Raw genomic sequence first — 14,510 nt, forward strand, 5'->3', positions numbered from 1 at the left:
TAGGCCTTCCGTAGTATACTTTTTTAAAGGATTTGTGTAGTGCAGCTGTCTTTGTTGGGGGAAACTATAAGATTCTTTAGAAAACTGAAATAATCTTCATAATGCTAGTTCATCTAATGCTGCAGTGCTGTTGTGCAGAACACACGAATCTGATTCCCTCTAAGTAATCTCATATGACTTGATAATTCCTTGATTTTTAGATTGGATTACTCTATGTGCTTTGTTGCCCAGTCAGGTATTAATTTGTCTTTTGGTTTGCTAGTGAGAAGAACTGAAGGTTTCAAGAGAGATGATGCCAGTGGTGCCTTGCCAGCTGCTGATGATATCTCCACATCAAGCCAAGCTAATTCTCAGCGAGCAAGGTAAACCCTGTGAAAACAATATGTCTTGAAGTGCTGTGTCTTTATCAAAGACAGCATTCTAAATCTGCAAGCAAAATTTTCGCTCCCATCCCAGTTTCTGTTTAAGGTTAATAAATGGCATGTTGTACTTGAAAGAAATTAGCATTTCAGAACCACATACTGCTGTCTGAAGTAAAAGTCTTGTGGTGCACTGGGGCGTAGAGGTAAGTTAGGAGTGGGAATTGAGTTGCCATATTTAAGGGAGACTGGGTTGTGATCTGTCAAGTTGCGATATCTGTTAGAAGGGACCATGTTCTGCTTGGAAATATTTAATAACTTTAATTTTGATTGTACTAAAATAAAGTTTTAAAGATTGTACTAAAATAAAGTTTTAAAAAATATTGATACCAATTATTTTGCATTTTTTTATTTAACAAGGAAATTACAGCATTCAATTTCTTTGAAATAAGCCAAAAGCCACACATTTGGTTGGTTATTCTGGCAAACTCTTAGTTTTATGTTGTTGTGTTTGGATGGTTTATTTTTTTTTTTGCATAACCTCAGAACTGATTAGGCAGGCCACTTCACTATCAATTTATGCTTTTTGAAATTTATTTTGCTATGCTGCATATTGTAATATTACATCTGTTTGCTTTTTATTTTTCCAGTGCTATTCATCAGTCTTGTTTTAAAAAGTAGGTTCTGCTTTGTATGTCTCATCTTAGTACAGCTTTTTTGTACAGCAGCAATGTGTCTTGCCGTACCTGTTAGATTTTGAGAGTGGTTACAGTTTGAGAATTTTTATTGACAGGGAACTTCTAGCTTGAAAGTTTCCTTCTTCTAGTTTCTGCCAGACACTGAATCAGCTCGGAATATTTGCTCAAAATTACTCAAATGACCTTTGTAGTACGGGGAAACAAAAAGATGTGTGTTTTCCCTGTCTTCCCTCACCACATTACAACAACAAAGCCTTCTCATGGGAGCCTGTTGCTTTGTTTGTGGTGGATCATGAGAAGGATTGCTGTTGTACTTAATATTTTAGGATATTTATATGTTTTTGGTGTAAGTTGGATGGCAATCCTGCTCTATTCTGTTAAAGAAACTTAGAGGTGTCCGAAGGTTGGACCTGTTTCAGGTGATGTGGCAAAACTGTCAAAGGTGTTCATTTAGCATATAGGGTGATATGCAGTGAAGAGGAAGCCTTAGATCCGTGCTTTCACCATTAAAACAAGTGAACATCTGCTTCTTGAATATGTTGTGTGCTTTAAATGGCTCTGGCTAAGGCAGGTATCAGATGAGCTGTATGTGATGAACAGTAACTTGGAAAATTCGACAGCTTTTCTGCATCGCTTTTCTTACTACTTACACTTTGCCTGAAAATGCAATGTCATTTGGTAATGTATATATTGGCATTTCTTGCAGGGGAGAAGGATTTAAGCATTCCTTAGCTGAGTGATTGCTGCTTTGTTGGCAGGAATATGGGATCTCTTCGTGTAACAGCACATATGTTAGACCGCAGTGTCCAAGCAGTCTTAGAAATCCCGCGTGTCTTGACGCAGGAGAATTTGGGCTAGTGTCTGAGCTTTCAGGGCAATTTTCAAAGACTTGGGTTACAGGTTGGTTGTTCTATGTAACCCCGCTAAAGAGGTGTAAATTTCTGCTTTGCATTTTATGCTGTCTTAGCACCACACTAAATGGCAAAGCAGATTACTACTGTGTATACAGAACACACACGTAGCTTTCTTAACTGACTTTTTTTTTCTTTTGGTGGATACTGCTAGATCAGCCTTGTTGTGCATTGGCTTTGACCTGAACCAGGAAAGTTGCCAAATTCAACACTGTAGCTATACTTCAGAATAAAACAGCAGTAATTTGTGGATGCTGATAGAGAACTTTGGTTACTATTTACAAAATGTTTCAGAAACAAAGTAGTATGTGGTATGTAAACGAGTCACAGTGTTGTAAATGAATGAGGCCTATTATGCAGGTGAAAATGTTGTGGTAGAACAGTACATACTTTCTCATGTTCATTTTATATTATTTTACTTTATATTGCTCTGTTCAGACCAGTACCTTTAATGGAAGTAATTTGTATATGTATGAAATGTAGAAGGAAAATATTGGTTTATAAGTGCAGTATAGACTTACCTGTTGTGCTGAGCAATGGAATGAATTTTGGATGTGTGTAACTATAGTCTTACATCAAGGCTCAGTATTTTTTTGAATCTCCTGTTTCTGCTTTACCTCCTCTCTGCCTTTACTAAAAGATACCACTCTCTACGTTTGTTCAAAAAATGTCATAGTATGGTACGACAGATACTCATTAATTTTCATAAAATGAAAAAGCTTTTTCTCTTTCTCTCTTTCTTCTTTCTTCCTCATCTTTCTCTCTTTCCTCCATCTTTCTCCTCTTTCTCTCTCTTCTCTCTTTCTCTCCTTTCTCTCTTTCTCCTCTTCTTCTCTCTTTCTCTTTCTCTTTTCTCTTTTTCTCTTTTTCTCTTTTTCTCTTTTTCTCTTTCTCTCTTTCTCTCTTTCTCTCTTTCTCTCTTTCTCTCTTTCTCTCTTTCTCTCTTTTTCTCTCTTTCTCATCTTTCTCTCTTTCTCTCTTTCTCTCTCTTTCTCTCTTCTTTCTCTCTCTTTCTCTCTCTTTCTCTCTCTTTCTCTCTCTTTCTCTCTCTTCTCTCTCTCTTCTCTCTCTTTCTCTCTCTTTCTCTCTCTTTCTCTCTCTTTCTCTCTCTTTCTCTCTCTTTCTCTCTCTTTCTCTCTCTTTCTCTCTCTTTCTCTCTTTTTCTCTCATCTCTTTTCTCTTCTCTCTTTTTCTCTCTTTTTCTCTCTTTTTCTTCTCTCTTTCTCTCTTTTTCTCTCTTTTTCTCTCTTTTTCTCTCTTTTTCTTTTAGATTTAAGTACCAGACCAGTAAGCATATCCAAGACTGAAAAATGAGACTGAACTCCTGAAAACTTGTTTCGCTAGCTTTTTCATAGACCCACTGAGAAACAGGAAAGCAGCCAGGAGGAGAATTCGGTCCTAAAAAATACTTAGATAATATCTCTGTTAATTATGTGAGCTGAGTGGAAAACAGCACTCGCGTTCTCTCACTCTTTTTCTCCAACAACTGTTAAAACTTTCCAGTGCTAACAACTGTAAAAAGGAATACCATCAAAGATGGTAGCTAGTTAAGCAGGGAGATTTCTAAGAAGGTAACTTGATATTTTTATCCAGAACATTGCATGTTGCTGCTTTAAAGTGTCTTGTGTTGCAGAAGACCTTGGCTCTTTTAACTTCAGAAACATAAGCTCTTAAATTAAAACTCCCGATAACAAGTGGTTCCACGGAGCAGATTCTCAGAGTTTATGGTTTTGACTGGTCATTTGATTTCAGGGTTTGGGGAAGTAGATGCGACTTACTCCATTGCTTGAGTCCCATCAGTACTGGGGAGCATGTTTCAGTGTTTTTCTCTGTGTTCAGAGATACCATCTGTACTTTAATACATATTAAATTTACTGCTCCTGTGGCATGTCCTTAGAGGCAGTCTGCGTAATTATCCACAGAATTATCCTTGTAAAACTGCGTTGTAAATCAAATGGAATTTGGATTGGAGGGAGTTTGCTGCCAGTATTAAAAAAAAACATGAAGCTGTTCAGAGTTACCAGCCAGCACAACTCGTGCTGTTTGGGTGGGCTGATCTGCTCCTGAACTAGCAGAAGCCATAGACTTTTTTCAGTAGTTTAAGAGCACACTCAAACCCATCTCATCCTCTGTGACTGTTGTTATCCTTTAAACTTCTTGCAGTGCTTTCCTCATGACAATGAATACTTGTGTCTGTGTTTCCTCTTTGCTTCTTGGATTCCTTACTCTTGTCCTTATTTTTCTTTTTTTCTTCCTTTACTATTTCTTCCTTTTTCTCTCTAGGAGCAGCAGCTGATGCGGATCTCTTCCTTCTGTTGCCTTTTCCTTCCACTAGATTGCATTTGCATCTCCTTCCTACCTTACCAAAAGGCATCCATCTTTCTCAGTCTGTTCCTCACCTTTCCACTGCACTAATCATTAGAGAATGCCTGCCTGCTTCCCTTCTTCCAGCTTCCTTCTCTGATCCAATACCTGCTCATTTCTTGGTAAGTACACTAGGTGAGGAGTTAACTCTCTTCCCTCTTTGATAGGAGTCAGCCTCCCAGGTGACTGCTCACCTACCGTCTTCAGGTTAATAAGTAACTTTGAGGTTCTGGTTTGCAGTCAAACATGGATGAAAATACAAAGGATCAGCCAAGTATTTGTCTGATGAGGAACCATATTAAACACACTTTTATGATGTTACCTGTTAGGAATGTAATTTGGATTTTTTTTTTTAAGTGGAATAATAATACTTGCACCTTCTGAACTTCACAGAAGAGCTCTAGCTGGATGTGTCAACGTCTCCTCTTCTGTAGAATGAGAGATGCATTCCTAGTCTTGGAACCTGAAGGGTGAATCATGCTGATACCCTCTGTGACAAACTGACAGTTTGACCAAGCTTTGAGTTAGTTTTACTTACCCAGGATACTGAAGCGTGCTGATTTCTGGTTGGTGATAGTGCTTATGTACTAACTTCAGAAAACTTTGAAAACATTAGGTTTTTGAGTTTCCTCCACGGATGCCCCACACCCACCCCAATTTTCAGAGAAACTAATACATGTGAGCAAAAATGATAAACCAACAGAATAATACTTCACAGAATCACAGAATATTAGGGATTGGAAGGGCCCTTGAAAGATCATCTAGTCCAATCCCCCTGCCAGAGCACAATAACTTATGATTGCTCCTGTTGCACAGAGCTGTATGGTATTAAAAAGACTATTTTTAAGATTTTTTTTCTGCAGTAAGGGCTATTTTTAAGATTTTTTTTCTGCAGTAAGGGTGTTCACATTAGCAAGTGTTTTCAGATACAGCCAGTTGCAACATGTCGCACTTTTTCATATCACCTTTGATAATTCATAGATATTTATGTTCAGAAAGTGTTTGTTTTTGTTTTATTTCAGAGCCCATCCTTAGACCTTGATCTGAAGGGTGCTTGTGGGTGTATTTAACTTAGTTCATTGTGAACATTCCCACATATGTCGATCTTAATAAGCTTCCCCTTGGTGAAAAGCTCAGCATGTGCACAAGTCTTTGCAGGTCTGAGGCCTTTTCTCATTACTTTGTCCTTTTAGGTGCACATTATTAAGTCTGTTGGAGAAAGGAATAGAGGAGGGAGAATGGGAATGATGCTATGAAAGCCCAGCACAATAGAAAGGATAATGGGCTTACGTTTATACATTTTTCTATATCTACTCTAAATCTTCCCTGAACTTCCATTTGAGGAACCTCAGCATTCTTTTGCTTAGTTCGTGGTGCTTTAGTGGCAGTTTATTGTTCAAGAGAATGCGGTGCATTGTTCACACTATTGGCGTTCATTTACGAACTTTGCAGTAAAAAAAATGGAAAAAAAAATGAAATGTCCACTGATTAGCATAGACAACTATACTGGCTGGACTGGTGTGTTTTCTCTTACGTTTTAAACTGATTTGTCATTCATCAAATGTATCTTTAGTTTCTTTTAGAAAGTAGATATATAAATGTAATGTCTTTAAAATCTGTAGATTACCTTTTACTACAAAGGGCTGTACGTCAGTATAGGACTTACTCTGTATTTACCTGTATTCCTACACTTCAGTGCAATGATATGCAGGCTTTCTTTGCTTTTTCATGTTTTTCATTGCTCTTGTGTACCATCTAAAGTTTAGATTCTAAACTAATACTTAGCTTAGAATTGCTGAAAGTGTTTTTTGGTGAATGAAAGTCTTGTTAGTTTCCCTTATTGATTTGTTTTTAAAATTGCCTCTGTATAGTTATGTCAAGGGAAGGAGAACACTGTTTTTTCTTGCTTTAGGATTTCTAGGGAAGACTTGATTGGTTTATAATTAGTTTGGGCTTCAAAGGTTGTTTTCTGTAAGCATGGGACAGAGGAGGGGGACCATGAGTTGGTTTTATTTTTCTTGGTTTTCTCCTCTGCTTGCATTTTCTAACCTCCTGCTTTTCAACTGAAAAAATGGCTGTTGTTCACCCAAAATGGGACATGGATTTCTTGCCTTCCACAGGGAATAAAATTGGTGGGACATTTGGGATCCATATCTGCTGAGAAAATAACTGAAGGATATGTTGCTGTGTTTTTCAGAAATCCTGATGGGGGTTATAGTTTTTTTTTTTTTCCTCTTCTTTGTCCTTTGGATTATTCATTTAGACTCTAATTTCTTTTTTGTGATAGCTGTGTATCGACCAAACCATTCTTAGGAATTTAAAAGAAAAGAGTTGGGTTTTTTCAGCAAAATAAGATTATGAAAAAGTTAGAGTATGATACATAGAATGATTTAGTATAGAGGATGTTGATACATATAAAATATATAAATATTTTAATCTACTGCTCAGGAAAAATCAGGGGATAAATTCTAGTGCTGTGCGAAGAGTTCATAAAGAATTGCTACAGGTAGTGATTGGAGCAATATTTACTTATATAAAGTACACAATTGTTTTAGTTTTCTCTTTCAAGCATGCCTTTTTCACAGTCCCTGCTTGAACAGAGAAATTAACATATTTTTCAAAGCATTCATATTTTTCTTCCCTGTGTGTATTCAGTGGTTTTGTACTGATTCACTGGATTTGTAGTGTCAAGTGTATTTTTAGAATGCAGCTGAGTCTTTATTTTCAGATGATTAAATGGCAGGCAGCTGTAGAAACTTGGCGTGTTGTACACATTTTCTATACTGATGCATTGCTGTGGAGCGCTTAACCTCCTGGCTGCTGAATAAATGCTGTATTTAACATAGTATTTGATAGCTAGATGTTGTGTTCTGGATTTCCAGCTAGGTACTTGCTTAAAGCAGCAGAATGTTTTAGGAAAACCTTGTGATGTCTTTCATTCCCTCTGACTGTATCGCAGGCAGCACGAAGCACCCTTTGAAGGCAATCTAGTAAGTCAAGAAGTGATGTTAAAGCGTCAGGAAGAAGAAATGATGCAACTGCAAGCTAGAATGGCTCTCAGACAGTCCCGACCTAACCTCTACGCAGGAGATGCAATTAGGACCTCAATGCTTGACATCACCAGAGATCCGCTGAGAGAAATAGCCCTGGAAACAGCCATGACACAAAGAAAACTGAGGGTAATGCCCTAGTCTCAGGCAAACTCTTATTTTCATTGAAATGAAGCCATGTCTTGACTGAAATTCTAATATGTGGGATTCATAAGTTGGGTCCTGTAATAAACCATCATCAACAGATTAAATACTAGGTGGTTGGTGTTGTTCTGATAGGGAAGACCTGCTCTCACAAGGTAAACTTCTGAGGTTTTGTGGCATTAGTGGCTCTGTAGCCTAAAGCTGCATCAAGAGATATTAAAACAGACAGCAAGTTTTGACTAAAGATTGCATCAGTTAAACAGTGTAGTATCATAACAAGGTCAGGTGTAGTTTTCTTCTGTGTTCTGTGGTGTTTTCAACCACTTCGATTTGCATTTATTTTTCTTAGTGAAATGTGGATGTGTCCCACCAGCATCAAAGGTTATTAAATGAATTAAAGAAAGGCAGAGAGGATTCATTTGGCCCTTGGGTTCACCCTGAATCACAGTGCAAACTCTGCTTTTCCTTTCCCAGCTCTTTTGGAATGTGGATGAAATAAAAGATTACAGAGAAAGAGGTATAGGTAAAGAGAGTGGCTGATGTTCAGAAAAGATGACAGCTTGGTGGCCTCTACTGCTGCTTTCAGTAAAGTGGATGTATTTATTATTTTTTTAAGGATAGGAAAAACTTGAAACAAGAGTCAGGTGAATTTGCTGTCCCAATCCTGTTGCTGTCTCCAGTCCATAGTGCTCTGAGCAGTTAGTTCATGTAGGCCTTAACTAACCAGGTTGTTGGGGTTTTCCCTGACCCCCTCAGGAGGTTTACATGTAGATGTTTTGCCTATAGTACACAGTAGGTGGTAGTCAATTAAGATTTCCCCTTAAAAGATAAATCTTGGGTCACTTTTTTAATGTGGTATTGTGCAGAGGACTTCCTTTAACAGTTTGAACAAGTGATCTCCTGTAGCTTAGAGGGTGAAATAGGGAACATTTATTTGTCTACAGGCAGACAGAAATTGGCCGTGATCTCTACTTGAACCCAGCAGATGGAATTAAACTGAAACATTTTGGTCTTCAGGAGATGAGACTCGTGTGTCACAGGCAGAGATTTGCCAAGGCAGAATTGCCCCCAGTGCAGAAAAACTCACTGGTGTCAGGCAGTTGCTTACTGAGATAATCCCAGATGGTCCAAATATGCAACCCATGCCCCATGTGTTAAAGAAAGACAAATAATATTAAACTATTGGCTCTTGCCCAGCAAATGACGGAAAGTACACAGAGTAATGATGTCGCCAACACTGTAGTTTGCCATTGTATCTAGCGTACATGGTGGCAAAATCATGTTCTTTGGATTCACCAGCTCGTGGGATGAATTCAGTACAATTCTCTGCTTTCAGCCTTTGGTTGCTCTCTAGCATTTGTAGGGCAGGAGTTAAATGTGCCTCAGTCTGTTGTTCTAGCAACACAGTGTTAATTCATACTCTTGTGACTGACAGAATTTCTTTGGCCCTGAGTTTGTGAAAATGACGATTGAGCCATTCATCTCCTTGGACCTACCAAAGTCTATCTTGGTAAGAAAGGGGCTGTTCAGCAGTCAGTCGGGGGGGGAGTATGTTAAACTGACTAATGCGCTTTTAGCACGAGTGTGAATGTTGGGATATTTTATTTTGCAAAATGCAGACTAAGAAAGGGAAGAACGATGACACCAGGCGAAAAGTAAATGTGATGCTTCTAAGCGGGCAGAAGCTGGAGCTGACCTGTGACACCAAAACGATATGTAAAGATGTCTTTGACATGGTTGTTGCCCATATTGGTTTGGTGGAGCATCACCTGTTTGGATTGGCTACTTTAAGAGGTAAGAATAATGATTTGATATAGTTGACGGGTACAGAATAAGAAGAATTAGCTGCATGGTATTGAGAAAAGATAAGCAGAGACTGCCTGGCATCTACAAAGCATTTACCTTGAGATACATTCTCTTGCACTGGGGAAAAAAGCATTCCTGAATGAAGAACAACTTTGCACATTAAAATCATGTGTTTGCCTGAGTACTGGCAGCTTGTCTTGGGCTGCCTATTCCCTTTGGTTGCCCAGTTTCCTTCCCTGTTCTTTGCTACCTTCACTCTGACTAGTGTTCCTCAGAGGACACCAAAGGGCTTTGGGGTCTCTTAATATGCCCTGGGCAATGTTGCATGCTCTTGTGGAAGCAAGCCAGCTGAGATGTATAGAAGGGCCTCTTGTGTAAAGGGAGTTGCTCCTGAGCGGCTAATTTTTTGCTGTTACAACAGACCAGAAATTGGACTGTCCCAGCCTCCACCCCACAAACTGGTGAGAAGGTCGTTGTGGCAGAACTAATGTGTTCAGACACAAGTTTCCTGTCAGTTTTTCTCGCAGGCTGTTGCAGAACTGTAGCACTCAGAATATTGACATGAGATAAAAGCTCTTAGCAGCCCAAGAGCTTACTCTGTCCATGGCAGGCCTCCAGTGTTCTCGGCAAGTTAGAAAGCCTTAAAAACATTGCAAAATGTAAACATGCAGAAATGTAAATGGGACGAAGTTGTAAGGAAGGAATGGAATGAGAGATTTTGAATTTCCTATGGGATAAGAAATTTGAAATTTTAAAGAAACTGTATCTCCTATTTTGTATCTGTCAGAGAAGGTAACATTTTTTTTTTTCCACTGTTACCTTTGGGATAACTAAAAAATTATTTCTTCTGCACTTATTCAGTGATCCCCTTAATAGCTATTGTGCTTATAAGTCATTGTTAATCAGCAGAAAATCTTACTGTTCAAAACCGAATTTCAGTTGTAAATCTGGTATTGATCCTCCAGCTGGAGAAAATATTCAATTTTAATGTTTTTACACATGTGCTTCCCTTTAACATTCATGGCAGACAATGAATTTTTCTTCGTTGATCCTGACATAAAGCTAAGTAAAGTAGCTCCAGAAGGATGGAAAGAAGAACTGAAGAAAAAGAACAAGCCCCCTGTCAACTTCACCCTGTTTTTTCGCATAAAGTTTTTTGTGGATGATGTCAGTCTTATACAGTAAGTGTATGAAAAAAAAAAAAAATTAACCCCTTAAGCCCTAAATTTGTAGACAGAAATTTGATATTAATAAAATACTGGATATTTGCTATAACAGGAAGGGTACCAAAGATGGTGTGGGGTTTTGTTTTGTTTTCCTGTTTCTAGGCACACACTGACCTGTCATCAGTACTATCTGCAGTTGCGGAAGGACATTCTAGAAGACAGGATGCACTGTGATGACGAGACAGCCTTATTATTAGCATCCCTAGCTCTCCAAGCTGAGTATGGAGATTACCAGGCAGAGGTATGCCACCAGTTTAACCTCTCAGAAACTCTGTTCTTGCTGCTTAATTAAGAAATGGATGGAGCTGCCACGCATGCTTCACAGTTCGACCTCAGTCTGAAAGCTCAGCTGATAGGCTGTTGGCAATTTTTGCTGTGGACAAGTTTTCTTCTAGTCTAACACAGGGCTATTGTAGAATTTAGTTCGAGATCTGTGTGTTTGAACCCACTCTCTTCAGTGGAAGTACAGTCAGGCTTGAATGGGAAGAAACTGTATTGAAATGAAGCTCTGGGTCAGAGTTGAGATGCTGAGTCCCTCCCCGTACTCAATTGTAATATATGATTCTCTGTAAAATAAATGTTTATGCTTCATTTGTGCTCATGGAGTAGTATATGGAGATGCCGTCACAAAAATGTTTTGTGTTGTAGGTGCATGGCATGTCGTATTTCAGACTAGAACACTATGTTCCAGCTAGAGTGCTGGAGAAACTAGATCTGTCCTACATCAAGGAAGAGCTACCAAAATTGCATAGTACTTATGTGGGTGCATCTGAAAAAGAGACAGAGTTAGAATTTTTGAAGGTAAGTGGGCAGCAGTTCAGTTCCTTTATCTGTGAGTTTAAAATTCCTTGTGGGAATGTGGGTGCATGGAATTTAAGTGAAAACAGAGGAAAACAACTCAGGTTCTGAATAGTGCTGAAAGGAGGAAATCAGAAGAGATCATCTGAAAAGATGCCTCATTGCAAGTGATATCATAATGGATGGGAAGGAAGTCTTCCTGCTTAAATAAACTATATAAAAGCAACTATCAATCCTTGTCTTTACTCTAAAGGGAGCTGTGATTATGAGGCAGCACACCTTGTGTTCCTCAGATCCTTTATTCTTTCTGTTGAGAAGAAAAAATATTTATGAAAAGTTTTGTTACAGTTAATGTTGTGTATACTGCTTGGTATGAAGCAAGCCAGACGCATTACCAAGCAGACTTACTAGTGTAGATACATTGTAAGATGGCAGGAAAACTGTAATCACAAATATATTTGGTTTATTCTAAAAGGACCCATTAAGAAACATGATTATGGTTTTTGCTGCTGTTGCTCATGCGATAATGATCAGGTCCTGCCTTGATACAGTGGCTGAGAGCAAGTTCAGTGGTTTGCTGCTGAGACAGTGAAATAACCATGACACTGTAATTCCAGTCATCTGTAGCTCCACAGTCCCTTGGCAAAGGCAGTGGAAAAAGCACCCAGCTGATTTTGCCCCCTCTGAGGCTGCCGATTTTTTGGCAGAAGTGTTCTTAGGGACATGGTTTAGTGCTAGATTTAGGTTATGGTTGGAATCAATGATCTTAAGGGTCTTTTCCAATCAAAATGATTCTATGATTCTAATAACTTAGCTACACAGAACAAGAGTAGGGGACTTGATCCTAGCTAAACCTGGTCTCACTGTGGGTGGGGAAAGCAGTTAGATTCCCTTGTTTGATTCATTACATCAATGCCTTATTCCTGCCAGTACTGAACAGACAGCTGGACTGAATGTCTGGGAGTGCAAAGTGAGTGAAACTGCATCTTTTGGCAGTTGTGATGCCTTAATGTGATCACAGAATTGCTATGTTAATCTAATTCTGTGTTTAAGAAATGTGTTGTTAACAAGTGCATCTGGCTAGTTACAGTTTGTTGCCAGCAATTGGTTTGTGCAAGTCTGATTTACTCAGAAGTTTGATTCATGCTTTTGTTGTTTGATTTTAATGCTAGGTTCATTTGCTGTAGTATTTGGCAGGTCAACAAATTCTACTGAGACTTTTAACCATCTAGAGCAGTTAATGCTGATGTATCTCTGTTGTACAATCTGTGAACTGTGTAAGTGAAATCATCAGGCATAGAGGAATCTTTCTGCTAAAATTCATGTATATCTATGCATATATTAAAAGTATTTATATAGAGGTATAAAAAAAACGTAACTTTGTGCTCTTAAAAGTTTTATTTCTTTGATCTGTGCAGTTGTGTCAGAGGCTCACAGAATATGGTGTTCATCTTCATCACGTGTTGCCTGAGAAGAGATCCCAAACAGGTATCCTGCTGGGAGTGTGCTCCAAGGGAGTCGTCATTTTTGAAGTTCGTAATGGTGCCCGCACACCTGTACTACGCTTCCCGTGGAGGGAGACAAAGAAAATATCCTTTAGTGTAAGTTGGTTTCTTTTCCTCTGTCTGTCTGTCTGTATATGTATCATCAGATGTTGGGTTTGGGTGTTGATTATTTTTGCAAGTTAAGCTGCTGTTTTACAGCGTAATCTGTAGCTATATTTTGTGTGGCTGAGCAGTGTTGTATTACGGGATTGAAACAGGAATTTTGATGTTTTAAAGATTTTTTTTATTATTAATTTTTTAATTTTTTTAACTTGCATTCTATGCTGCTGAAGTTCCGGCCTCAGAAGAGACTTCAGCACCTGTGTAACTCGGAGCTGCACCCGTGTTGTTTTAAAGTTGTTTTATTTCCCAGAGCAGTTAAGTTGAATTATAATGGGTGAAAGGAGCTGACACTTGACCTGGACAATACCAGCTGACTTCAGTGGGGACACCATAAGCTGGTGGTCACAGGCCAGTGTTTAATGAGATGTTGAGCTTCTAATACTCACCTTTATGTGGGTATAGAAAACAGTACTTCTAACTCTGTCTGATACCGTGTTGAAAACCTGTAGCCTGTTTAATCTGTGATATGATTTTAACTAGAATTGCTAAGTTGAAGTTTAAAAAATGTTAAAAAGATTACTTTAAGACCCAGAATATTAACTTGTAGATTTCATAATTAGATGAGCACCTAGTTCTTTTTCTCTTGAGTTGCAGCACCACTTGGGACTTCCTGAGAGGCCTTGGAAAGTGCTGTCCTGCAAAGTGTGACAGTACTGGTTGTCAGTAGTCAGCACTAACAGTAACAGAGACAGATTAAATAATAATAAAGTACCATCTTGGCTAGCCCAGAAGTAGCTTTAAAGTGCTGCTTTGTAAATATCAAATTACTTTCAGCCCTTATTTTGAACAGAATCTCACCCATTGGTGCATTTGCTTCAGGAAAGTTTGAATGCTGTAACTGTGCAAAATTCTTTCTAGGCTAAAAGAGATCATTGCCTTCAACTTTTTTTTTTTTTTTTTCTCTGTCACGTAGAAGAAGAAAATAACTTTGCAGAATACATCAGATGGTATCAAGCATGCATTTCAGACTGACAACAGTAAGACTTGCCAGTACCTTTTGCATCTCTGCTCTTCCCAGCATAAGTTCCAACTACAGATGAGAACCAGGCAGAGCAACCAAGACACTCAGGACATTGGTAAGGACGGTGATGCTGTGTTGGCTTTTAATAGCAATCTACATGTATTTTTGTAAGAAGGAAAACTGAGCTTTAGCTTCTGTCTTTCTGCAGAGTGCTACATCTTGTAGCTCTGCATTTGAAGGGCTTGTGGTACAAAGGGAATCCACTCATTATATTTTTTAGGTTTTGTTTAAGGAAAGAAAAGAGTTGGCAGATCACATAGAGCTGGCACGCAGCAGCTCCTCTTGAATAAAAGAATCTAAAAATAGGTCACTAATAGTACTTTCTCATTTGATGAATGGATTTTGGCATTTTTCAGAAAGAACATGAAGATATTTCCATAATGGGATTTTTACCTTTTGTTGATTGTGAAATGAATCATTTTGATAATATGGAATTAAAGATAAAATGGTGCAATCATGCTAGGGC

The 14,510-nt window shown here is 38.5% G+C and overlaps 1 protein-coding gene across 4 annotated transcripts in view; it reads left to right on the plus strand.

Annotated features, from left to right (window-relative positions):
* The window catches only part of PTPN13 (protein tyrosine phosphatase non-receptor type 13), a 120,801-nt gene that overhangs the window by 71,232 nt on the left and 35,059 nt on the right, over window positions 1-14,510 (plus strand). For 3 of the 4 annotated variants that reach the window (XM_065061800.1, XM_065061801.1, XM_065061802.1), the window contains exons 9-17: window positions 263-362; window positions 7,292-7,511; window positions 8,962-9,036; window positions 9,146-9,320; window positions 10,360-10,513; window positions 10,661-10,799; window positions 11,207-11,359; window positions 12,775-12,957; window positions 13,937-14,099. In XM_065061800.1, coding sequence (XP_064917872.1) covers window positions 263-362; window positions 7,292-7,511; window positions 8,962-9,036; window positions 9,146-9,320; window positions 10,360-10,513; window positions 10,661-10,799; window positions 11,207-11,359; window positions 12,775-12,957; window positions 13,937-14,099 — 1,362 coding nt within the window. Of the gene's footprint in view, window positions 1-262; window positions 363-4,303; window positions 4,455-7,291; window positions 7,512-8,961; window positions 9,037-9,145; window positions 9,321-10,359; window positions 10,514-10,660; window positions 10,800-11,206; window positions 11,360-12,774; window positions 12,958-13,936; window positions 14,100-14,510 lie in introns of those variants that run through there. The other variant, XM_021289191.2, reaches the window with a different exon arrangement.

Source organism: Columba livia, chromosome 4 (genome assembly GCF_036013475.1).
Source record: "Columba livia isolate bColLiv1 breed racing homer chromosome 4, bColLiv1.pat.W.v2, whole genome shotgun sequence".
NCBI classification, from domain to species: Eukaryota; Metazoa; Chordata; class Aves; order Columbiformes; family Columbidae; genus Columba; species Columba livia.